General features: G+C 41.8%; 1 protein-coding gene across 5 annotated transcripts in view; it reads right to left on the bottom strand.

The window, feature by feature from the left end:
- Positions 1-27,240, bottom strand: part of cc2d2a (coiled-coil and C2 domain containing 2A) — a 120,354-nt gene that overhangs the window by 14,155 nt on the left and 78,959 nt on the right. For 2 of the 5 annotated variants that reach the window (XM_062982174.1, XM_062982178.1), the window contains 11 exons: positions 24,725-24,739; positions 24,305-24,472; positions 22,690-22,795; positions 21,271-21,380; positions 19,953-20,049; positions 19,129-19,230; positions 18,638-18,814; positions 15,246-15,266; positions 11,087-11,290; positions 10,360-10,449; positions 614-727 (listed from right to left, as the gene is read on the bottom strand). In XM_062982174.1, the coding sequence (XP_062838244.1) occupies positions 614-727; positions 10,360-10,449; positions 11,087-11,290; positions 15,246-15,266; positions 18,638-18,814; positions 19,129-19,230; positions 19,953-20,049; positions 21,271-21,380; positions 22,690-22,795; positions 24,305-24,472; positions 24,725-24,739 (1,204 nt within the window). The remainder of the gene's footprint in view (positions 1-613; positions 728-10,359; positions 10,450-11,086; positions 11,291-15,245; positions 15,267-18,637; positions 18,815-19,128; positions 19,231-19,952; positions 20,050-21,270; positions 21,381-22,689; positions 22,796-24,304; positions 24,473-24,724; positions 24,740-27,240) is intronic. The other 3 variants (XM_062982176.1, XM_062982175.1, XM_062982177.1) reach the window with 3 other exon arrangements.

Below are 27,240 nucleotides of genomic sequence, written 5' to 3'. Positions count from 1 at the left end.
AGACCGATTTTGGCGGGGTTGGAGAGGATATTAATGTTAGTTTCCCTATTGTAAAAGCCTTTGACTGAACACAATAAAGTGGATGATGATAATGATTACATATACTACCAATGAAAAAGGGAAAAAAATCACCATCCAGTGTCATTCTGTTTAATTTGAAGACCACTAGAATTGGAAAGCCTGTTGCACAATTTTGTCAGGCACATTTTAAGATTTTATCCAAAAATATGTTGCCAGTGCATTTGCTGCAGTGGCACAATGGATTAAATCCTTGCGCTGGCTGGACTGCTGACCTAAAGGTTGGGTTGCTGACCTGAAGATTGCTGGTTCAAATCCACGAGATGGGGTGAGCTCCTGTCTGTCAGTTCTAGCTTGCGGAGACATGAGAGAAGCCTCCCAGCAGGATGGTAACACATTTGGGCGTCCTCTGAGCAACGTCTCTGTAGACAGTCAATTCTCTCACACCAGAAGCGACTTGCAGTATGTTCTCAAGTCGCTGCTGACATGACAATAAAAATGTGCAATGAAATCTGACGAATTTGATGCAGCAAACTACAAAGGATTTTTATTTTCTAAGTCATGAGGAGGTTTGTGTAAACAGCAAGTGACTTACCTCTGGAATAGCATTTCCAATTAGAAGCCAGGCTTTTTTGCCAAGGGCAAGGAAATAATTACACAACAGCACAGCATGTTCTTCTTCATCTCCAGCCAAAAGATCAAGGAATTGCTAGCAGACGCAAGCGAACAACTTGTATTAGCAGAATCATTAACACTCCTAGTTTATTAGCATTGTGCAGGAATCCTCCCTCATAATGTACTGCCTTGTTTGTCTAGAAATGCCCTATGGCTCTAGGACTTTGGTTCAGTTCAACAAGAGATAAGGGGTGAATTATGATTTAACATGCCTAAACTAACAAGCAAACCTCCAGAGGATAGCATGCTATGGTGGCGTGACCTCTGCTTTCAGTTGGAGATGTTCTGCTTGTGACTTGGAAAGTATGATGCTAAATGCTGAGGTTCAGGGGAAAATATAGGCTTCACTACCATATTGGCCATGCTGCCTGGGCTTCTGCTGCTAAGGCTCAAACAATCAGGATGGCTAAATGTTGAGAAACACTGATCTGGGACAGTGTTTTGTTGTAATAGAACTTCAAAAGCAAATAGCAAAAGAGCTATTGGGTCTCCAAAGAGTGACAGACAAAAATCTACAGCACTTCAGACTACAGAACAAAATGTTTGTAAGGCAAGCTACAACACAAAAGGGTAGGGAAGGCTGCATCTGAAATAGCGGAGGCAAATTTAAACAGCAAACATCAACACAAAAAGTAAACACAATAGGAACAACTGGAGCTGGGAACCACCTCTGGAGGGGAAAAGCTAATTATTGTATTCTTCACCTTATTAAATGGTGGTAATGTGAATGTGCACGCTTCAGCATGTTTGCTTTCATATCACTGCCATTTAGTAATATGGGGAACAGTAATCCATGAAAACTACGGATCTAGATTCCACAAATCCAGAGAGCCCACTGTATATATCAGAGAAAATTAGCTCTCTGTCAACTTCTTGAACCCATTGCTACGCAAAGAAATGGAAAACAGAATATCCATAGTTGTGCTGCTATGGCAACCAAGTTCACCTTTTCCAAAGATAAAGGGAGAAAAGAAAAGGAGCACTTAGCTCCAAGGTCTAAAACTATTTAGTTGCTTGTGATTTTCTTTTTTTCATCATTTTAAAATGTATTTGTTATGCAATGCTTTTGACACGAAATAAATAAAAGCTCCAAGAGAGAAAAACAGAATAAGGCTAGCTGACCCAGAAGACAATTGGGTTGGTTGAAGGGTGAGGAAGAGCACCTACATGGGTGGGAGGGACAGAATGTGATTTATTTTGAGTGAATCCGTTTGTGCACCAGAAAGATGGGCAATATTCTTTTTTCAAGTACTCAGCTTCCCACAGATTAGTGGGAAGTCTCCATTCTCATTGTGCAGTGTGTAGATATGTCATGCAAATGTAACGAGAAACCTCTGTGTATTGGACTATTGGATTATGACCTATTAGGATCATAACCTATTGGTGATTATGACCTGTTAGGATCATAACTTATTGGGTAGCAGAGTTTCAGGAGTTTTCCTTTAGTTTATTGGTTAATAAACTGGGCGCATAAATATCACTGGGCGCATAAATATCTTGTTTCAGCAGACAAAGATTCAAGTGAACTTCTTTAAAATAACATGTTTGTTTTACTCACAACTTCATGTATTCAAATATACAGGTACATTTGTTGCCAGGTTAAGCTTTAAAACAGTTTGTATCTTTAACTTATAACCTTGTTTTTTTTTTTTGTTATATGATGTTTGACTTTGTTGTAAGATCTCTGTTTGGCAACTAAATGTTTTGCCTTGTTGGAAACTGCCCTAAGTTCTCTAGGGGAGATAGGGTAGTATATAAAGACAGGTTGCTTACCTGTAACCATGTTTCTTTGAGTGTACTCTGTGAATCCAAACTAATGGAGAGATTGGGCCTGCGTGGGATCCAACGGAAACTCTTCCAAGCTAAAACTTTTGAATTCTGGCGGTAACCCCGCCCCTCTCCCCGGAGGGCATAAAAGGCGCCCGCTCTCCAGTTTCTACGCCGCAAAAGGTGACGAGAAAGGGAGAGGTTTGCCTGTGGGGAAGGAAGGGCAGGATTGTGTGGATTCACAGAGTACACTCGAAGAAACTTGGTTACAGGTAAGCAACCTGTCTTTTTTCTTCGTGTACTCTGTGCATGCATACTAATGGAGACTAGCAAGCTTAGGTGCTGGATGGTGGGACAGAGCAAACCCGACAATGAGTTGAATGTCCAAAAACCCATGATTTTATTGCGCACAAATGGTAAACAAGTGCAAGTAAGTGGTAGAAGCAACGACCTAGTGCATATAAGAGCATACAAAATGGCAGTTGAAAAGGTCCCTGATACCGTGGGACCTGATGAGGAGAAAAAGGCAACATACCCAAAGGACTCCCATAGGGAAGATGTGATAAAATGGTATCTCCACAGTACCGAGGAGAAAAATACAACATAAGAGGTAAGTAATGTAAACAGTGCAAGTAAACTTACAGTGCAAAAAGCATTTCAAGGCAGCCATCCCTGAAGGGGGAGGGTGGTACGAAATGGTCAACGTGGAGGTGTAAATCAAGAACCATAAGTATGGCAGTCTTTTGTGTAACCGAGGGAACAAGACCCATGGACCCTGAGGGGCATTTCACGAGGGGCAGGACGACAATATTGACCTGGCGAAGGCCGAGTCTCCAAGATTTCTAGAATCCATCCTATAGTGGGAGACAAAAGTTGAAGGAGTAGAACAAATTGCCGCTCGACAAATAGAGTCAAGAGGAATACCCCTTAAGAATGCAGTGAAAGTAGAAATACCCCTTGTCGATCTTGGTCGGACCGAAGCTGGGGGAGGGCGCTTAGCCGGTTTGTAAGCAAGTTCTATGGCTCGAGTGATCCAGTGGGACAACCTCTGAGGTTGCCCAATTTTCTGAAACAAAGAGTCTGGGAGTTTTCTGCGTGACCTTAGTTCTGTCCTTGTAAAAAAGGAGGGCCCTCCTGACGTCGAGAAGGTGTAGCTTTCGCTCAAGCGGAGATGATGGCTGGGGAAGAAAGCCGGGAGCACAATGTCTTAGTTGAGGTGAAAGGCGGACGCCACCTTAGGAAGGAAAGTGATGCACAGCACGGCACAGCACGGCACGGTCGTGATGAAACCAGAGGTAGGGTTCGTCGACTTATAGGGCCGTGTTGCGCCCCAAGGCAGCGTGAGCACTGAAAACCAGACAGAGACCAATAATCATATAATATCATTATTAAAACAATTATAAATCCAGGAATGAATAGGTGGAAACGTTGAGTAGATCCTTTATGGAAAGGTATGAATTAGTCCACAGAATTGAAGGGAAATGTCCAGTATTATTGTCCAAAGTCCAAAAACCGAAACACGCTCACAACTGTTGGAAAGTTCTTGAGCTCACTAGGAAGTCTTTGATATCAAGGCAGGAACGTGATGAAGCTGAGGCAAAACTTGGTTCAGGAACAAGGCAAGGAAGTAGACTTAATCCGGGTCTACTCGGATTGTAAGCCGCCCTGAGTCCCCTGATGGGTGAGAAGGGCGGGGTAGAAATGATGTAATAAATAAATAATAAATAAATACTCGGGAGTCGCGGCTCAGCTTGGCCGCCAGGATCTGGAAACTTGGCTTGGAAGAAACAGGAGCTAGAGTCGGTGAACCTTTCTTAGGAAATAGCAAAGTTGACACTGCGAAGTGTCCATGATGCAAAACACTTTTATGGAACTTAGATTTGATCACAAACAAGGAAAGCCAAACTCCCTAAAGGTTCCCAAGGGAAAAACCTTCTATCCATTATCCCCTCGAGATGCCAAGCGGTTACTCCTGCGGAGTTCTTGTTTCTCAGATCTCTGGAGATGCAGAAACTCCCTTCTGTTGAAAGACACATTCTCTGGGGAACTAAGAACATCTGGTTCAGCCATGGGAGTAATATTTTCACTTTCTCTCCCAATTAAGGAATCATCCAAACTATCAACAGCTGGCAGCTGGAATTGGAAAGAGCTCTGTGAATTAGGTAAAAAGTCGGAATAAGCTTCATCCTGGTCATAGTTCATTTCTGGATCAGGATCAGAAGCCAAAGGTAGCTGGGCCGCGAGCTCTGATGGTCTCTCTGCTGAGGTGACTGCAACCAGGAATGCAACCTTCCAGGAGAGGAGATGGCAGTCAGCAGAAGCCAATGGCTCGAAAGGAGAAGTTGTCAGTTGAGACAAGATGAGCTCGAGATTCCAGCCAGGCGTCCGAGGGTGCACTGGGGGGCGAAGGTTGTTGGAGCCCCTCAGAAAGATTTTCACGAGGTGATTTGAAAACAGAGACGGTTGACCCTGGCGCTGGAAGTACCAGGAGAGAGCTGCTAGATAAGACTTTATCGAGGCTAGGGAGAGGTTCCGGTCCGCAAGAGTAAGAAGGAAGTCCAGGACCAGCGGGACCAAGGTGGAGTGGGCCTCGATGCCATGGAGGTGAAGGCACAGAACTTGGCAATTTTGTAAGCGTAGGCCCTAGAAGTTGCTGGCTTGTGAGCTGCACGGAGGATTGTCTGGAGGTCCGGGTGGAAGGAGCTTAGGGAAGAATCCTTCAGGCTGTCAAATATAGGGATGGGACATAGGGGTGGAGGACTTGACCGTCCTGGGAGGTGAGAAGGTGAGGAAGTGGCGGGAGTGGGAGAAGGGTCCCCGACGACAGCTGCAGAAGAACTGGGTATCATGATTGGCGTGGCCAGGTAGGCGCTATGAAAATCGCCGTCGCTGAGGTTAGACAAAGCCTCTCCAGTACCTTCGGAATAAGCAGAAATGGGGGAAACAAGTAGAGGGGCTCGATGGCCCAGTCCAGAAGAAAGGCATCCCCTAGACAACCGGAGGCTATCTCAGAGGCAGTCTCACCCCGAACCGGTGAAGCTGATCGTTGCTGGGGAAGGCAAACAAGTCCAGGGTTGGCCAACCCCATTCGTCAAAGACACAATGGGGGGGGGGGGGTCTCGGGATCAAGCCGCCACTCATGCGGTGAAGTCGTCATCCTGCTGAGGGAGTCGGCCAGGCCATTCCGCATGCCGGGAAGGTGAATAGCCATCAGGGAAATATCGTGGGCTATGCACCACAGCCAGATCTCGGATGAGAGAGACATGAGCTTCCTCGAGCCAGCATCGCCCTGCTTGTTGATGTAGTACATTGCGACGGTGTTGTCCGTCTGGATCAGCACAGTCTTGTGAAGCAGGGATCGAGCAAAGGCTCAGAGAACTTTGGATATTGCTAATAATTCCAGGAAGTTTATGTGGTGAGTTCTTTCCTGAGGTGACCACAGGTCCTGAGCCGTAAGGTCGCCCATGTGAACTCCCCACGCATAGTTGGAGGAGTTGGTCGTTATTGTGGCTGACGGGAGTGATGGGTGGAAGTGTAGGCCCTTGCAGACGTTGGCTCGATACCGTGAGGAACATGGAGCTGGGGTGATAGAGAGGTTTGAAAGATTCTATAAACCATCTTTAAAGAGGTCTCAGATGGAGCCTGGCGAAGGGGGTAACCAGAACTGTAGACGCCATGTGACCCAGAAGGACTTGGACACAGAGGACTCGGACCCTGCGGTTGTTCTGGAGAAGCGACAGGTGCTGTTGTAGAGCTAAGAACCTGTCCGACGGCAGGGAAACTGTTTGAGTAATGGAGTTGAAGAGGGCTCCGATGAAGCGTATCTTTCTGGAGGGAGTAAGATGAGACTTCTTGGCATTTAACTGGAGGCTGAGCGAGTCCAGAAGGCGTAGGGTCTGAGAGACGTGATGCTCCAGCACTGTCGGATCAGGACCGACAATCATCCAATTGTTCAGGCAGGGGAAGATGGTGATGCCCTGCTTTCTTAGGTGAACTGCTACCACAGTGACTACCTTGGTAAATACCCGCGGAGCGATAACAAGTCCGAAGGGAAGGACTGCAAACTGGTAGGTTTGATCGAGAAGCTTGAAGGAGAGGAAGCGTCTATGACAGTCCCTCACTGCAATGTGGAAGTAAGCATCTCGTAAGTCTATGGAAGCGAAGTAGTCTCCCCGCTGGAGCATGGGAAGGATGGAAGCAACAGAGACCATGTGGAATTTTGAGGAGTGGATAAACAGGTTTAGATCCCTTAAGTCCAGAATGGGGCAAAGTCCTCCGCCCTCTTGGGGACTGTGAAGTACCTCGAGAAAAAACTTCGAGGATCCTGCTCGGAAGGAGACGGTTGTATGGCTCCTTTGGCGAGAAGAGAATCGGCAGATTTCTGAAGAGGGGTCAGTATGAAGGACCCTGGGAGTGGGAAGTTCCTCGAATTCCGAGGCATATCCATCTTGGACAATACCACCCATGCATCCAAGGTGATAGACGCCCTTTCTTGGTAGAAAGGGGCTAGTCGTCTCGGAAGTGAGAGCGAGGGTGGTTGGGCGACATACTTAATGGCGGCGTGATGTTTGCAGTGGTATCGAAGGCGGAGATGGTACCGAGGGATAAGGCGTCAGGCTCGACGCTGGGTGTGAGGAGTGGTAGCAGCTCCTCGTCCCCTATTCTTTGGGGCCTGGTGTTGCCGGTGGGGCTGTTGATGGCCCTGCTGACTAGAGCTGGAGGAACGCCTGAAGGCCTGGTGCCAAAAGGACTGAGGAGGAAAGCGTCGGTATCATTGAGGAAACCAACGAGTGCGCTGAGCGTGTGGCTGATTGGTTCCACACTTAGAGGCGAGGATCTTAAAGTCATGATTCGACTTCAGTTTGTCATCTGTCCCCGCATTGAAGAGGCCCAGGGCATCGAAGGGTAGGTTATTGATCACCTGTCAAGAGGAAGAAGAGAGGCCCAAAGGTCTCAACCAGGAGTGACCACGAATGGCCACCGCGTGAGCAATCATCTTGCTGGACGTATCGCCCGTATGCTTGGCCATTTGAATTTGATTGTGGGCCAGAGTCTGCCTCCTGTTGGAGGGTAGAGAGGACTGAGCCATCTTCATCAGAGAGTTTCACAAAGAAGGGCTGGGCCTTCTCCCAGAGTATTTGCTGATACGCCCCCATACAAGCTCCATCATTCGCCATCTGGCAAAGAAGGAGAGCCCCAGAGTAAGGTTTTCGACCTACTGCGTCGAATCTTTTTCCTTCTCTATTGGCCGGTGAGTTGGACTGTTGGCCTGAGGAGTGGGATGCCTTGACCACCATTGAGTTTGGATCGGGGTGATGCTTTAGCCACTCCAGAGTTTCATCATCGGTACGATACCATGCCACGATCTTTTTCGAGGTGGGGGGTATCGAGGACGGAGTCTTCCAAGATGCTTGGATGACGTCCAGCAGGTAAGGGAGAAAAGGGAGGAGCGTGGCTGGAGGAGCTTGAGCCTGGACTCTCTTGAAGACGGGGTCGATTACAGCTTTCAAAGTCTGTTTAATCTCCATCCCCAAGGCGTCTGCCATCCTGACCATCTGGTCCGAAAAGGCACGGATGTTGTCAGTGGGTGAAGGCGGGTCAACCTCATAAGCGTCATGAGGGGGAGAGAGATCAAGTCCCAAGGAGACAGCTGAGGCCAAGAGAATCAACTCCAGGCGTTCGGCATCGAGCTCATCATCCTCGGCCCCTTGAGGGGACTGGGGAGGAGAGGAAAGCACAGTCTCTCGGGGAGGTATTACCTCAAGAGCAGCAACGGTCTGTGGCCGATGATCTTTGGAGGCTGAAGCCTGAGCGGCCCAAGCAAGACGAGTCGTCTGTCTTCCCCTTTTGGGAATCTGAGGGGGAGGAAAAAGCTCCTGGCGGGCTTGGATCGCAGGCTGAGGCTAAGGGGCTCTGACCACGGTATGGGTGGAGCAGTCAGGTGATAATTGAGTCTCGTTTTCGGACAACCGGCGAGGCGGGGACCGGGAGTCTGAACGCAGGCATTGCGCTGGTTGAATTGGAGACGATCTCCGTGACGATGCGGCAGAGGAAGCGGGAACATCCTTCCTGGAAGATGCGGTCATGTGCTTCTTCATCGGGGGCTGCTTGGATGGGGTCCTCATGGATTTCCCCGGTGTCGGTGGAATAGGGCAAACTGCTGCTGAGTCAGATTGGGCTCGGCGAGATTCCTCCTGGGCCCTCTTAAAAGCGATCTTCATCGCAGACGTTGATAGTGGCGAGGCCAGACGAGATCGAGTCGACACCGCCGAGGCCAGTGAGCCCGACGTCAAGGAAGGACGACTTTACCCGACCAGGTCGAGATGGTGTCCATAGTCACCGTGCAAGGAGGCTTCGCAGGCTTGGTGGCCTTCGAGGCCTTGGAGGCCTTAGAGGAGATGGATGAGGCCTTTTCAGGTCTTGCAGCCATTAAAGTCGAGGCCAAGGTGGCGGATTCAGGAGCAAGGGATTTCTCGTAAAGAGCCGCCCTGAGTCTGGCCACTCTGTTTCTCCTTGCTTGAGCCATAAAGGCCAGGCAAATTCGACAGGAACCGACGACGTGACTTTCGCCAAGATAGAGAAGGCACTTGGTGTGGCCGTCAGAATCAGGAATCTTAGCGGCACACTGAGTGCAGCGCTTAAAGCACGTAGTCGACATAGAGAAAACAAAGAGTTCGATGTGAGCTTTCACAGCGGAAAAAAGGAACTGGTGCTGAGGGCGACCTTTTATGTCCTCCGGGGAGAGGGGCGGGGTTACCACCAGAATTCAAAAGTTTTAGCTTGGAAGAGTTTCCGTTGGGGCCCACGTAGGCGCAGTCTCTCCATTAGTGTGCATTCACAGAGTACACAAAGAAAAAATCTATTATTATTATTATTATTATTATTATTATTATTATTATTATTATCTTTAACAGTCTCTTCAAAACTATATTGCTCTGTATAGCTCTCTTTATAACAGTCAACATCCAAGGAACACAAGCCTCAACTGACTTCTGACTTCTAATACTAACTTCTGTACTCAAACAGACTCAAGCCTCAACTGTCATTCCTCAACTGTCATCCTTTTAAACTGCATTCTAAACAGTCACTGAACCAGTCACATAGTCTGCAGTCCTTCCCACTGCCTCAAGTACATAGAGCTAAGAAAACTGCAAACCAAAGAAGACATACACATTATAAACAACACATTACAAACAGACAAAACATTAGATAGAGTAGGCTTGAGAAGGTCCAACACTGTCTATGTGAAATAAGCAATACATATATTTAAAAAAATAAAAATAAAAGGTTTTCATGAGAAATGTTGGTTCTCAATAAATCTTGCTACTACAATTTATGTATGTGTCTGTATCTCTTGTCTTACCCTCCAGTTTGCTAGTAAAACTCAATTGCTGTATTATGAAATAATTCATGTCTAAAAGGTGTGTCACCAAAATGAAATGTTTGGAAGGTTCTGGTCTATAACATAAAACCTTTTGAATTTATAAATATAGCCTCAATAAGCAGTCCATCTTACCTAATAAAGCCTTATTAATCATAGTCATGTTTTATCATATGCAGATCAGCAGGAAAGCACTAATGTATGTGTGCATGCACTATTTTGCCCATGTTCAAACAGAACAGTGAACTCAAAACAGTAAAAAGTGACAGCTCTGAAAGCCCCAAATAAAACTGAAATATCAATTTTCTGTGTTCATATACTGATTCCAATCTAAATAGTGACATACACTCATTTATCTGAGGCACCAGAGAAATGATTAACTACTGTGGAAACATAATGCCCGAGAAGATAGGCCTTTGGTTTATCCATCAGAATTGCTGTTTAGTTCTAAAACAACTGAAGAGGAACTGAAAAAATTGTAGACAAAAACTAAGACAAATTTCAGGCCTTTCACTTACATCTGAGGTACTCCATAAATCGCAGATTCCAGCAAATGATACAGCATCTGGTAAGAAAGGAATCAAGGCAACGTAGTGTGCCACAAGTGCCTAGAAAAAAGAAACAGAACAGAAACTCCCATTAGTGTAATGCTGAAACTAGTGATAATGCTGATGAAATCCACAGCAAATTCACCCTGGCCCATTCCTAGCTCTGTCTCACTTCCCACCAGACATTGAACAACCACCAGCTTTCAAGGGATTCTTTGCTGATTCAATTGAATCATGTTATTTTTTTTTTTGCTAAATCTGGTTTTCATTTTGGCTCAGTTTGAGGGTCAAGTTGTAGTAAAGCAAAGACGAATATTCATGGAACTCTCTGAGGAAGACTGAAGTAGAAGATTCACAAATCAAATTGCCAAGTGATCATTCTTCAGGTGAAATTCATGTCAGAAATATGTTAGTACATTATGTTGCCATGACCATGCAGCTGTAGGTGGCAGTGGTGGCGGCAGAAGGAATAAAAAGCTTGAAGGCGTGTAAGTCATTATTGTTCTGGAAATATTCCTGATGCTTACAATAAGGGTTCCTATCCTGGAAACATTTGGTATATTAGGATTACAACTTCTTATAAAAGCCTCCTTTTCATTAATTTTCACAAAGCCTTACCTGTAGGTGTCCAAGGGGAAATAAAAATGCACTTTACAACATCTGAAAATACCTTATCCGCCCACCCCAGAATACTTACAGAAGTTTCTTGCAGATTGTCTTCCTGCAGCTGTAGAAGCTCCTCTGGTGGGTTCAGAGGTCTGATGTATCTTGTAATAAACACTGTCTTCCCATTGATGTCAATTACTGTTGTCACACACTGGCGGCTTGGAAACTTCAGCACACATTCAGCTTGGTATCTCTCAGCTGCTTGGAGAAGCTTCTCATCTTCTTGACTGTCAAACTTGTAAAAATGACAATCTTGTTTACTAAGGCCCTCTATCCCACACATGTCAAATGTAAGGCCTATGGGCTAAATCTGGCCCACCACGTCATTTTATGTCACCTGCAAGGCTTTCAATGCCAGGGTAACATAGTTACATTTATACAATTACAAATGGTCCTTTGAAGGCAAGCGTAAGACTTATGTGGCCCTTAGTGAAAATGAATTTGACACCCCTGGATATGAATTTGACCTATCCAATGGAAGGTCTATGCATCCATTATCTCTTCTTCTGACTAGTCTGATGGGCTTTAAGTGAAGTTGCTCTTAAAGATTATTTGAAAATGTCAACTGGATCACAATATTTCTTACAGAGACAGGAAAGAGGACTCAATTTCCTCCACTCGATCAGTTCGGTCAAATGCATTGCCTTTTCTACTTACAATTCAACATGCTGAGTTTCACCTATAAAATCCTAAATGATTTGGAATCATGTTACTGGGAAGAATCTCTTTCTTCACATACCGTATATACTCGAGTATAAGCTGACCTGAATATAAGCCGAGGCACCTAATTTTACCACAAAACTGGGAAAACTTATTGACTCGAGTATAAGCCGAGGGTGGGAAATGCAGCAGCTTTTGGTAAATTTCAAGAATAAAAATAAAAATAGATACCAGTAAAATTACATTAAGTGAGGCATCAGTAGATTAAATGTTTTTGAATATTTACATAAAACTGTAATTTTAAAATAACACTATCCACCTCTGATTAAATCATTATTCTAACTTCCTTAAATGTACCAGTAAATTTGCTTATGTATCCTTTCCAATAATTTATTATTTATTATTTATTTATTTACAGTATTTATATTCCGCCCTTCTCACCCCAAAGGGGACTCAGGGCGGATCACACTGCACACATATAAGGCAAACATTCAATGCCATAACATAGAACAGAGACAAAGACAAATGCAGGCATGTGCTGGTCTCGAACTCATGACCTCTTGGTCAGAGTGATTTGTTGCAGTTGGCTGCTAACCAGCCTGCGCCACAGCATTGTTTTAATAAGGTAAAATAATAAATGTAATAGTAACAATAATGATAGAGTAAAATAATAAATGTAATAATAATAATAGAGTAAAATAATAAATAAAATAATAAATGTAATGATAATAAATAGAGTAAAATATTAAATGTAGTAATAGAGAAAAATAATAAATACATTATTAATAATAAAGAGTAAAATACTATATGCAGAGAAAAATAAATGTAATAATAATGAGTAAAATAAGGAGTACAATTATAAGAGAGAAAAATAATAAATGTAATAATAATAAATAGAGTAAAATAATAAATGTACTGGTAATAATAATAATAATAATAGAGTGAAATAATACATATATTAATAATAATAAAGAGTAAAATATTATATGCAATAATAGAGAAAAATAATAAATTTAATAATAATGAGTAAAATAATGAATACAATTATAACAATAACAGAAAAATAATAAATGTAATAATAATAATAATAATAATAATAATAATAATAAATGTAACAACAACAAAAACAATAATAATCCAATAATCATTATAGATTATTTTAACTACATTATACATTTTGGGAAAGTGCTGTATGTATCTAAATAAGAAAAAAATGGGAAAGACTGACTTGGGAAGGGGGTGGGAAAGGACTGTAAATGAGAAAAACTTGGAATGGGAAGGGGAGTTTGAAAAAAAAGAAGGAAAATTAGGTAGGAAGAGGGTAGCTGGAAAATTTGGACAGAGACAGAGGGAAGGTGAAAAGATTGAGGTGGGAAAAAGACTGGAAACTGGGAAAGGCTGGGAGGTAAAGTGGAGAGAGAGGGGCTGGGGAATGGAGATAGTAAAGACTGGGATAAGAAGGGGAAAACTAGAAAAAGGGAAGACTGGGGTAGGAAAAACTGAGGTGGTAAGGGAGGAAGGGGAAAGCTTGGGGAGGGAAATTGCAGGTGCGGGTCCTTCCTTTGGCTCTTTGGAAAGGGCTGCTTGGGAGGGCCAGGAGGGGGAGGAAGAGGAGGCGACCCCAGGTGGAGGGGAAAGGAAGCACGGAGGAGACTCCCACTCCTGCAATCCCCCAGCTGCCTGCCTGCCTCAATGGCCAGCCCCGTTTCTCTCTTCTTCCTTCTTTTCCTTCTTGCTGGCCAGCTGAAGGAGGAGGAGAAAGAAGAGAAGAAGGGGCTGCTGCCGCTGTTTCTCCTTTTCTTCCTTCTCTTCCTTCTTACTGGCTAGCTGAAGGAGGAGGAAGGGGAGAAGGGGCTGCTCCCGCAGTTTCTCCTCTTCTCCGGGGCTTGTCTGCGGATTCTCCTCTTCTCCTCCTCCATGGTCAGCTGGCTTCGGAGCCTCACCTCCAGGCTCCGCTGCCGGCGTGACCCGAATATAAGCCAAGGGCGGATTTTTCAACCCCAAAAAAGGGCTGAAAAACTTAGCTTATATTCGAGTATATACGGTAATTCTACCTAAGATCTCAGATTTTTCAAAGACACACTGTCTACCATATCCAATATGACCCCAGTTTGGGAGGGTGGAAGGATATATGCCTGAACCTACAATAGAAACAGGAAACTATGTACAAAGGTTAACCCTACTGAAGAAATGAATGACTTCTGCCAGAAGTTACCATACAGTCATCCTGGAGAAACTAGAAAACTGCTAGTGCTATCCGCTCTAGGACTTTTCTAGGTCCTGTACAGCAATTCTATGGCAATGTGAAACATAACATAGAATCACTGGAGGACTTAGACAATTCCCAGAGAGGGCAAATTTCATTGAATGTTGGTAGATAAATGACTCCAGTGGTATGGGGCGGTCATGCAGCACCCTATTTTCACAATCTCAAGAGATTTCTAACGGGAGCCGGCTATAGGGAGCACACAATGCCCCTATTAAAGCAGCTCCACTGGCTGCCGATAAACTGCCGGGCCCAATTCAAGGTGCAGGTCTTGACCTATAAAGCCCTACACGGCTCGGGCCCTACCTATCTCCGTGATCGCATCTCCCCCTATGAGCCAGTGTGGACCTTGAGATCTTCCGGGGAGGCTCTTCTCGCGCTCCCACCACCGTCTCAAGTGCGGCTGGTGGGGACGAGGGAACGAGCCTTCTCGGCAGTGGCCCCCCGGCTCTGGAATGCACTGCCAAAAGAGATCAGGCAATCCCCTACATTATCCAATTTCCGAAAGGAACTGAAGACCTGGTGGTGTCGGCAGGATTTTGAGTAATTATATTGGACTACCGCCGATTTCTGAGCCTGAATACATTGCACAAGATTTCCCTATCCTAAAATGATACATTTTAATATACTGGGTTTATGGTTCCCGTCCCCTTGATCTGGTCATGTAAGTGTGATTTATCGTTATAATTGTACTATTTTACCTTGTTTAATAATGTGTGTTATGTCGTTATGTAATGTTGTGTTGCTTTTATGACTGTAAACCGCCCTGAGTCCCATCCGGGAGATAGGGCGGTATATAAATAAAGTATTATTATTATTATTATTATTATTATTATTATTATTATTATTATTATTATTATGTGTACTACTGTCACGATCTGTCTTTCCTTTTATTGATGAGCAGGCAATCTTTGGAGCAACGACTCTAAGACAGTGAGGTTCAGCAGACACAAAGTAAAATCAAAAAGCAGAATTAATCCAAATATATTCAGATCCTCAATCCTCACTTCCTTCTATTTGGTTTTGAGGAAGTTTGGTTTACTTCTGAATTGGGCAAACATAGTTGCATTTTTGGTTCCAAATGTAATTATCTGGGTTTTGATAAATCATGACAAAAAGATACACACACATTTTGCATTATCTGAATATACACATGTGGTATAACACAGCAATTTGGAGTACTTTTTAAAAAGGAGGGGTAGCTGTACAAGACAAGAAAACAATTCCAATTCCAACTCCACCATCACACATAAACATTTTGTACCTTCTTAAGCATTTCATTCATCTATCCAGATTGGAGAAGGCAAGCAAGAAGAGAGAAGAAGATGTGAGCGATGGGAAATAAAATAAAAAATCAATGAAGTTTTAAGCATTTAAACATATAAATTCAATTATTTGAAAAAACTCATCTCCCTGCCTTTGAATTTGGATGATATGAACATCAATCACAGGGATCTTGAGAACACAGTTTCATGAGTTCCTTATTGACATACAGTCCTCTGCCCAGGCTTTACCATCAAATATAATGATGGACATTTTTGGTAGAAAAAAGAATAACATGTTTTTTTTTAAAATAATGTATTCTTCACCGTGTTCACATTATTATATATGTGAACAGGCAAACACAACTGTTTTGAAATTCTGTCACCACGACTTGATTATTAAAATGAATATTTTATAGAATGACTACCTTGAAAACTCTGATTGAGCCCAATTATTGTCTTTTCATTTTTGGAGACATTAAATAGGTTCTTCTTACCTGATTTATTTTTCCTTCTCCTCTCCCAATTTTAAACTGTTCATTTTGAGAGCACTGCTGCTTAGCTAACATTTTGATAATAACTGGCTTCCAACACTGAAACTGAATTTTCTCTTCTATTACTTTTTTAAAAGTCAGTCCACCTCCAGGGTATATGCTATATTCTCCTCCATAGTTCCTAAAATACTGAATTCTGTCTTGAAGAAAACTAGCTAACACTATTTCTGAAAGAAAACAAAAAAAATCTGTGAAATCTAAAACACGCATAAAATCATAAAATACAGATTCCTAAAATAAAACTCAAGAATTGACTAAGCTTATATAACGTCTCTGGTAAGAATCGAAGTTAAATAATCTTTAAAATGTACAGAGTTGTGAAGTTATACCGACATCATGATTAAGTGTTGTTAAAGGCTTTCATGGCCAGAATCACTGGGTTGCTGTATGGCCAAGCATTCCCTCCTGACGTGTCACCCACATCTACGGCAAGCATTCTCAGAGGTTGTGAGGTCTGTTGGAAACTAGGCAAGTGAGGTTTTTATATCTGTGGAATGTCCAGGGTGGGAGAAAGAATTCTTGTCTGTTTGTTGTTGCAATTGGCAACCTTGATTAGAACTGAACGGCCTTGCAGCTTCAACGCCTGGCTGCATCCTACCTGGGGGAATCCTTTGCTGGGAGTTGTTAGCTGGCCCTGATTGTTTCGTATCTGGAATTCCTCTCTTTTTTTAGTGTTGCTCTTTATTTATTGTCCTGATTCTAGGGTTTTAAATAGTAGTAGCCAGATTTTGTTCATTTTCATGGTTTCCTCATTGCATCATTCACACCAGCCTCAAACAGACAAGAGTTCTTTCTCCCACCCTGGACATTATTCCACAGATATATAAATCCCACTTGCCTAGTTTTCAACAGAACTCACAATCTCTGAGGCTGCCTGCCATAGATGTGGGCAAAAGTCAGGAGAGAATGCAATACAACCTGGAAAACTCACAGCAACCCATAATGATGAAGATTCTGCAGAGCATCTAACCAAGTTCCCAGTTGTCTACAAAAACAACAAAACAAAATAGGGCATGCAATTATTGCATGAGGCCCCTCAGATTCAACTCTCAACATTCCTCATCATTTGTTATACTAGTTAGAGATGCTAAAGACATTATCTAAATTGCCACATGATTCCCATGCCTGTTATGTCAGGTTTATGAAAATACATTTTCCAAAAGAACCATCATAGGCTATCCTACCCAGTGTTTCACCTCTTGTTATGTCCTTGCCTTTAATTGTCATTTTTTTCACTCTACTCCCAACAATTGACCATATATCCTTGGCTTCAATGGAACACTTGACTGTTCCATTCCATGTCTGGAACCCCCTCAAAAAAAAAAAAAAACTGCTGAGAACACCTAAGACATCCTCAAAAATGCAAAAGCCTTTGGGCTTCAGTACTAGTGAAAATAGAACATAAAGTGTTTATAGTTGAGTTTATCCCATGTTACTTTTGTCTCTCCTTTTTCTCCATTTCTTGACTTCCCCTCTGACAAAATTTAGACTGAAGTTCCTAGAGCAGGGGTCCTCAAACCTTTTAAGCCAAGGGCCGCTTCATGGTCCCTCAGACTGTTGGGGGACCAGACTATGATTGGGGGGAAAAACATGAATGAATTCCTATGCACACTGCACATAACTTATTTGTAGTGCAAACAAAAAAAATATGAAAGAGCAATACAATATTTAAAATGAAGAACCATTTTCACCAACATAAACTTACCAGTACTTTAATAGGAAGTATGGGCCTGATTTTGGCTGATGGGATAGTCAAGTTAATTAGGTTTGTTGTTGTGTGCCTTCAAATTATTTCAGACTTAGGGCAACCCCTTGTCTAAAGTTTAGGGCAGGGATGAAAAAACTACCTTGGATGGCTGCATCTAGCAAACAAGCCTTAGTTTGGGGACCCCTGATCTAGATGCCTGATGCTCAACTGGACCAATGCACATCAGCGTATGATGCTCATTGGTATAATTGTGTGTTGGTCACTTTGGTAGGCCTTGTTGTATAATAACATAACAACAGCTCACTATAGAATTGGTATGTTCTGAAACTGCCCAATTCTAATCACCACTTTAAAAGATGAAACTTCCATAAAGGATTTTAGTTAACACTTTTTTAAATTCTACAGATATAGTACACATCTTTAATGGTTTATGCGTAAATGAAGTTGACCATACCAATACAGACTCATGGGGCACGGGGGCTCTGGGTCTGCACACCACACACACATTCCTTTCCAAGGAGTATGTGTGGGTGGTGTGCAGGAGCACCCGTGCCTGTCAGGACCTGTAACCGAGTGCCTCTTACTCGGCATTTAGCTGCATACCCTGACAGGTGCATACGTTCTGGGCCTGCATGCCATACATGCACTCTCCTTGTGTGGCGTGCCTGCCTGCCAGCGCCTGCAGCTAAGCGCCTCTTACTCTAGAGTATGAGGTGCTCGAATGCAGGCCCTGGCAGGCACAGGTGCTCTGGGCCTGCACACCACACACACACACACACACACACACACACACACACACATTCCTTGGAAAGAGTGTGTGTGTGGTGTTTAGAAGCGCCCATGCCTGCCAAGTGTCTCTTCTAAAGTAGAAACAGCAGGTAAGAAGAAGCCTTGTTAAAGCAGGTATGGGAGGGGAAGCCTGGAGGGGAAGCCTCCCCCTCCCCAATAATGGGCCGATAGAAAACTAATCTTTCATCCCCAGAGAGTGAAAACAGATATCTGCCCTCCCAATTTTGGGAGGCTCCCAAAAAATGGATCGAGGCTCCCACTGAAAGCCAGGACAGTAAATGGGTCAGGGTTTACCCTGAATGCACAACACTAATACTCAGAAACAAAACTTGAAGGATTTTACCTTTTCTCGAATAGATTCTCCAGGAATAAGCTGGGGTTCAATGGTAAGAAACAGTGATAGAAAAGAGCCTTCACTTAGATTTCGAAATGATTCAAAGCCTCTTTCAATTCCCATATTTTTCCCTTTACTATATCCAAGAAGAACCGGGGGAATATTTATCTTGAATGTACCTTCAATCTAGGAGAAATAAAACACAACCGTTTTTAAAATCAACATTCACCTGAGAACTAACAGTTAAGAACAACACATATTTTGTTTTGTTATTAATATAGCCAGTAAGGGCAATGTGCACTCCTCCAGATATTGCTGGACTGCATTTCCCACCATTCGTTAACCACTGGCTCTATTGGCTAGAGAAGGTGAGAGTTAATAGTCCAACATCATCTAGAAAGCTGAATTTTTCCCAAATTTGAATAAATGGATTTTAACACCTCCACTCCCACCACCCCCACACACTATTCTTTGAAACACATTATAGAACTTGTACTTACTCTTCCTTGGAAATACACTGTTGTAAATGGAATACGAATGGATCCAAGCCAATGCTTCTCAATGCGAGTATGGACAGCACCACTTTCCCTTTCACGGTTGTCCTAAATAGAAATCACAAAATCCTAACAAGCAGAACATGTCTAGTCTCCTCATATCCCAGCAAGCTTCCCCACATACACAAACTGGGATTAAGAGAAGCTGGTATAATGTAGTTGATTTACAATGAAGAAGAAAGGACAGGTTCATGCAAAAAACAAAACAAATGCTTATTTGTCAAATCCCCTAGGAAGGGTTTGACATGTAATTTTCAGCAGCTAAACATTAATATAATAAAACTTCAACCGGAACAGCAATGCAGTAAAATAACAAAGAATTTGCCAAAACTGGTTGGATGACACCATTAATGCTAATCAAGGTGAGTAATTACAACATTCACACTGGCCTCCAACAGACATGAGTTCTTTCTCCCACCCTGGACCTTCTACAGATATATAAACCTTCCTTGCTTAGTTTTTTCCAATATACCTCACAACCTCTGAGGATGCCTGCCATTGATGTGGGCAAAACGTCAGGAGAGAATGCTTCTGGAACATGGCCATACAGCCCGGAAAACACACAACAACCCTGTGATTCTGGTCATGAAAGCCTTCAACAACACATTAAATCAACTTTATGTGGAAGGAACTGACTGGCAAATCCTGGAAGAAATCTCTGCTTTAAAAAGTTGTTGTTGTATTTTCAATTTGGTGTCTCACAAATAGTATTTGGCTATCAGCACTTTGTCCTCCTAAGATACAAAATCAACATAGTGTGCTTTGCTCACCTCTAAGACATCATACAAGACTTCGTCAAAGATGTTAATGAAGATGTCATCCTTTACTGACTGTAAGCTGGAAGTACTGTAGTTACCGTCTGGGGTTCTACATTTTTTTTTTCAAAAATAGAGATAAATATTCAAAATAAACTATTGCACAACTTGTAATCACACATATACAATTTCAGACCATTGAATAATTTGCTTTTGCTCCATCGTCACTTTTCTCTCATTTTTCCTTTCTTTCACACATGTCAAATATGTCCCATAGATTTCCATACACAACATTTTGTGGGAATTGCTATCTGAAAGACTAGGATCAAGCACTGATCAAGGGGAGCTTACCATCCTGGACTCACACAATGGGTAAGGCAGAGTTTGGACAGTCAATAATTTTCCTTTCTCTTCCCTTCCCCAAGGGGACCACATATTTAAATGAGGGACATAAGAGAAAACATAGTAAGGGATATTGTGGAGTGACTTGTGATATGTAGGGGTAAAGTCAGAGTCATAGTTTGGGGAGTATGGACTGGCTTCCCAAACAAAAACTCTTCTATCTCCAATTAAATTTACTCTCAGTCCCCAAATTTTTAGCATTAAAGTAAAGGTAAAGGTTTCCCCTAGACATTAAGTATAGTTGAGTCTGTATCATGGGGGGGTTTTCATTTCAATTTCTAAGCTAAAGAGCCGGCGTTGTCCATAGATACCTCCTATACAGTAAATTAAAACTCCAGCTGAGCATTTAGATAGAAATTTTAGTCATAAAAAAAGGGATAGACAAAGCTGCCAAAGAAATGTCAACCCAGCTAATACAAATTCTAAGTGTGAACAATTGTCAGTATCTCAAGGGCCTATTTGCACTATACTGTTATAGTGCTGTTGTTTTAACTCTCAATAGGATGTTGTTCCATCCTATTGAATCCTGGGATTTGTAGACCAAGGAGCTCTCTAGCTCCTTCCTAAACTACAAATCCCAAAACCAAAAAAATAGAATAATGGCACTATAACTGAATGGTATGAATGGGTCATCAATCTATGTAATGCTAGAAATTTAACAATTTTGGGAAAATACTGAGGAAGAGGAGCAGAAATACTATTTGAGAGGACAATGCTGATATTTTGTTCTCCTAGGTGAAGCATTTTTGTTTTTGACTTCATTCCTTCTTCCATAAAAACTGAATAAGAATCATTCTAGTTCACAGGTGTAAATAAAGAAAAGATCTAATAGGGAGTGATTTACACAGAGCAACTCAAATGCTTGTCCAGGTGAGATTATCATCCATTGTACAAGAAACAGAATTAAATGCTTTAGAGGGTCGACTTGCACCTAAATGGAAGTTCAAGCTTCTCATTCCAGTTTGGATTAGGCCCTTCAGCAGTGGTTGTCCTACACACTGTTCTCTGAAAAGAGACTTCTACAAAAGGTTGCACCAAAACCTATAAAGAGAACAAAAGGCATGCTTTTTGTCAAAGCTCAGAGCAGAATCCTTAAAAATTAGTTAATGACACATATACATAAGTATGTAGAAAGCTGCCTAGCCATCATGCTGAATGTCCCACCTGCACATATCCAGAAGATTTATGAACACCCAGATTAGGGTGACCAGGGAACAGGGATTCCTTAGCCCCAACTCATGCAAGAGGCAAGAGGCATATACTTCACAACCTCTGAGAATGCCTGTCATAGATGTGGGCAAAACGTCAGGAGAGAATACTTCTGGAACATGGCCATACAACCCGGAAAACACACAACAACCATGTGATTCCAGCCATGAAAGCCTTCGAAAACACAGCAAGAAATTGACCTGTAAAGTCCCTACTGTTGCTGATATGAAGGGCTGAGAGGTGAAAGATAGTCCTACAACCTCATCAGGCGCAGTCTTCTCTGTGTCTTCTCCCTATTTCTCTATGCTGCTGGAAAAGAGTCCCTCGGAGACCATCACATGACAGAAAGCAACTTCTGGTGGGACTCTGTGGGGCTCCATTTTGGCAGCATAGAGAAATGGAGCCCAGAGTGCCTTTTAAGTCATGTATTACCTGAGTCCAAATGGCATAAAGCAAAGGATCTCTAAGGGAAAAGGACGTGGGATGGGAGAAGATGGACCTCAATGGGAGATAACAGAGTAAGACTGCTCTTTGCTGTCCCCGCTTTCCCTGCGCACATCTGATGAGGTCCTTAGTTACAGCCTCCACTTTCAACAAAGTAAAATCTGGCTTTCTGATCTTGAAGCTCTGTATCTTAGAACTAGATACAGTAGAGTCTCACTTATCCAACATAAACGGGCCGGCAGAATGTTGGATAAGTGAATATATTGGATAATAAGGAGAGATTAAGAAAAAGCCTATTAAACATCAAAATAGGTTATGAATTTACAAATTAAGCACCAAAACATCATGTTATACAACAAATTTGACAGAAGAAGTAGTTCATTACACATTAATGCCATGTAGTAATTACTGTATTTACGAATTTAGCACCAAAATATCATGATATATTGAAAACATTGACTACAAAAATGCGTTGGATAATCCAGAACGTTGGATAAGTGAGACTCTACTGTATATAGAAAATAGCAGCACAGGTCCACAATGCAGCTTTCAAACATTTTCCCCCTAAATGGCACTGAAGATTACTACACATTTGCAAGCATATATTTCACACTTGTTACATTACTTACTATTCTAATAATTAACTAAAAAGAAAAAAAACTTCGTAGGGGAAAAGAATGAGGGCATGCTAACTTACTTGATAAAATGCCCAGTCTACACTGTGTGTTGGGCTCTGAGGTGGGGCAGAAGCAGCAAACATTTCATTGAAAGACCATGATGATTTAGATGGCTGCTGAAGTTTGCTAGAAAGGAAAATGTACAAAAATTACAGTGAACTGCCAACATGACAATTAAAAAAAATTCATCTGAAAAGAAGGTTTGAAGTTGCACTTTGCTAATTTTATCAAATCTCTTTCTGGAGTACTGTGGGATAGAAACATTCCTTCTGTTATATTTTCTCAGTTTTTTGTTTCATAAAATGTTTGTAAAGGTAGTCTATATAATAAACAGATGAAATATACTAAGAGTTAAAATACAATTGATTAAACTTGCAAGGCAAGTTCTCACCCTTCTCCACTCGATTCTGAGGAACATCCATGTCTCTAAAATAATAAACAAATGTGTCTGCTTATCTGTGGCAGATATAACATACTAGGACAACATGCTAGACATCTAAAATATAAAGTTTATTTTTAAAAAAATCATCAAAATTAAACTACTAGACTTCAAGTTTCACTTTTATATAGAGTTAGTGGTTGACTAAACTGACTTCTGACCACTGATGAAAGCAGGTTTAAACAACAACAGCCCTCAACTGATAGGGCAATCCAAGAAGCACCCTTGCAGCAAAGAGTAGCATGAAAGCAAGATGGGAGATTTAAAAAAGTACAGTAGACTTCATGTTTTCACAATGACTAGGTTTGCAAGGCCCCCACAAAATGTGGGAAAATGTGAATAAAAAGCACATCATTTTTTTTTACTCAAGAGAACAGCTCTCTGAAAATCTCTAGGTTCTCAATGTAGATTCAGTGATCAACTTCCACTGGAAGCTGCTCACAGAATTATGCTGGATGACCTAGAGATTCTAGAGCAGTGGTTCTCAACCTATGGGTTCCCAGGTGTTTTGGCCTACAACTCCCAGAAATCCCAGCCCTTTTTCCAGCTGTAAGGATTTCTGGAAGTTGAAGGCCAAAATATCTGGGGACCCATAGGTCGAGAACCACTGTTCCAAAAGACTATCTAAGAACCTCATCACATTGATGAGGGGCAGTGGAGGGATTTGCCAGCCTTTGTGGCGAATGTACAGGACAGCAGGACAATCCCATTGCTCCCCACCTTGCCCACAGAGACACTTACCCATCACATGTGGGGGAAGCATCACCACACGGCTTTCCCCGCACTTGCCCTGTTGCTCGCTATAAAACACAGGAAACCTCATGTGTTCTGGACAAAGTGTCATAGGATGTTTGTGCTACAGTTCCATCCATGGAGCCCCGCCAGAAGTGAGTGTGTGCTGTGTGATGGGCGGCATGGGATTCCGTAGATGAAGTGTGCATCCTACAATGCTTGCGAAGACCTGTGTGATGAAGTAGTAGGTCTCCCAGTATGACTTTATGGTCAATTTCATCCACTGTGTGCCATAGAAAATCAACTTACTTAAGCAAGCTACCATTTTTAACAGACATAGCCTGGTTTCATTTCTCCTTTGGACTGAATTTATGTGTTTTTTTCAATCATAAGCATCTGACATCTTGATTCATAATGGAAATAAGAAATTAGTCTAGCTAAAAAACTGAGTAAAAGCTTCATACCTCCCAGCTGGCTTTCTGGTAGGAATCTCATTAGCTCTAGTGATGTTCACCAAGAGTTTTATGTCACCATCTGAAAGATTCTGCACGGTTACTTTTTTCCTCTCCTTTCGTCTTGGTTTTAAAGGTCGTTTTACCTCTGCCAATTTGAAAAGGCTGAGCCCCAAAATGCTAGACATAAAAAGGCAAAATTAGAGATTTTCACAGGTTTTTTTTTCCATTTTTAAAGTAGGCAAAATGTGGTATTTAAAAAATGAAGCCAAAACATGCAGTGGAAACTCATAAAGAAAACATAAAACAGAGCTAATGTTATATAATACAGCCATATCTAAGCTATGATAATAGTGTACAAATCATGCCTGTTTGGATGCACAGAACATAACAAAGCAACCATCTACAGAGATACAAAAATTAACAACATACCCTGGACCTTCAGAACTTAACAGAAGGCAAAGCAGAACAAAAAGAGAGACAAAGAATAAAAGAAAAACAGTTACGTGGATACCAAATCAAGCAAAATGGCATACATGCATATAGCAAACTAACTTAACAAAACATTTACAAATCACATGTAATCAAAGACAAATTCCCTTATTACTTAAACATTTCATTTTGCACCTTAGGTTCAACACAGTTTTGCTTGGGTGAAGCTATAAAGTATTGCATTATTTTCTTGCACAAATAGGCTGTCATTATTGTAGAAGCTTCCCAGCCTCTTGCAAATCATACTGACGCCTACATTAAAGTTGAAAAAGGACCCAAGCTGCGTAGCATCCCACTGACAATCAGTGTCAGTGTTACACAAATACTACAAACTGCAACACACATTTTTGTGAAAAATTATTTTTAAGTATGAAATGGAATATAAGTTTGCATTTCAGAAGATCGTTAAACCGAGAAATCTGCATGCAGTTGCGCATCTGAGACCAAACAACAACATAACCAGTTCGATACAGTTAAACAGACATTTGATTTGTGCTGATAGAGTAGCCAAGGTCTGGTCACTAGGAAAACAGTATCAAACAGCTCAATCAGCACTTTCCAGAAGCAGAATTTTATGCTATTCAGTAAAAGAAATTAAAGACAAAGCTATTCACTGCTGCCACTGCAGAATTCCACCGGCTCTGCTTCATCTCTTTGTCTCCTCATTTCCAATTTAAAATTGAATGCACACTATTGTTCGGTTTTCTTGGCCAATTTGGAAGGGAACAAAACAACAGAAGCACACACTTGAACTACAATGAACTGAGAGGCAGAATTGAAGTATGTCTCACTGTGTGGCTTATTGCAGTGTGCTTTGGCTAGTTCTCAACTTGCTCAATTGCACCAAGACTAAAAGAGAAACACTTTGTGGTTGCCTGGCACTGTGTGCGCGTTCTCAACAGGAAGCTGTCTCATTCATACAGGAGGATATATTTGGTTGCATTGCAATTAGCTCTGTAGGGGGGCTACTATTTATAAATACCTTAATCTTCCTAGGTTCCTGTACAGTGCATAAAAATCATGTTAGATGTGGTATGAGTGAGGAGGCATGAAAGAAAGATAGTACAAAGGGGGAAAGGTAACTCTAGCTGAATAATACGCTGTGGGAAAGTATGTGTCACTGAGTTTAGTAGCACTTACTTGCAGATACATGTTGATAGGATCGTAAAAATGCTAAGGGCTCTTAGACAAATTATTATACATGTCACTAAAAGGCACACACTATTATAGATCGAATGTCCCTTATCTGGAATTCCAAAATCCCACAATATCCACATGGGTGACTGAGATAGTGACACGTTTGCTCTCTCATGGTGCACAAACTTTATTTCATGACAAAAATATTAGAAATATTGCATATAAAATTAATTTCAGGTGTAATTTTATCAGGTGTGAATGAAACATAAATGAATTTGTGTTTAGATTTGGGTCCTATCTCAAAGATATCTCATTATGTACATCTATGCACAAGCAGATAATACAAAATCTGAAATAATCCAAAATTAAAAACATTTCTGGTCTCAGCCATTTCAGATAAAGATTAGTCAACACTCTTACTACAACATTATGTAACCAAATTTGAAAAATTATCTGTTCCTGCTTTGAAAGTGTTATTTCCTGTTTAATTGCGTGACACTTACTTTGAAAGTAGTTGTTATACTCCAGAAACTTTGTTTTTGTGGCTGACACAAACTATATTGAATTGAGACTATGAGATATTCATTGAAAAACTATACAAAATGTGCTGCAAGATGTCCCACAAAAAACAAGTTTTTGCAGTTTAATAAACTTTTTTTCATGTTTTGATGATAGAACCAATTAGGAAATGCCATTTATAACCCAGAAAAAAATTGTGTTACATATGGTAATTCTTTCAGCACACACACGGCTTTTAATCACAGATATAATAATAAATAAAGAGCCTTTATTTCTGAAATGCTTAATGAAATGGCTTAAAGTAACTAAAGATAAATTTCTTTAATAAAATACAAATAATAAAATCCTATTATTTTTCAAATGTCCAGCAGATGGTACTGTTCAGGAAGATACTATCCAATTAAAAGAATTGATTCAGGTTACAGGGATTTTAACACTGGTAACAAAGGCCTGCATAGTTAAAGCAATGATATTCCGTACGGATGTGAGAGCTGGACAATGAGGAAGGCTGAGCGAAGGAAGACAGACGCTTTTGAACTGTGGTGTTGGAGGAAAATTCTGAGAGTGCCTGGGACTGCAAGAAGATCAAATCAGTCCATACTCAAGGAAATAATGCCCGACTGCTCACTGGAGAGCAGGGTATTAGAGGAAAAGATGAAGTACTTTGGCCACATCATCAGAAGACAGGAAAGCTTGGAGAAGAGAATGATGCTGGGGAAAATGGGGGGGAAAGGAAGAGCGGCTGACCTAGGGCAAGATAGATAAATGGTATTCTTGAGTGGATTGACCTTGAAGGAGCT

The sequence above is a fragment of the Anolis carolinensis genome, chromosome 5 (assembly GCF_035594765.1).
Source record: "Anolis carolinensis isolate JA03-04 chromosome 5, rAnoCar3.1.pri, whole genome shotgun sequence".
Lineage (NCBI taxonomy): Eukaryota > Metazoa > Chordata > Lepidosauria > Squamata > Dactyloidae > Anolis > Anolis carolinensis.
This window is presented reverse-complemented; position numbering and strand designations above follow the sequence as displayed.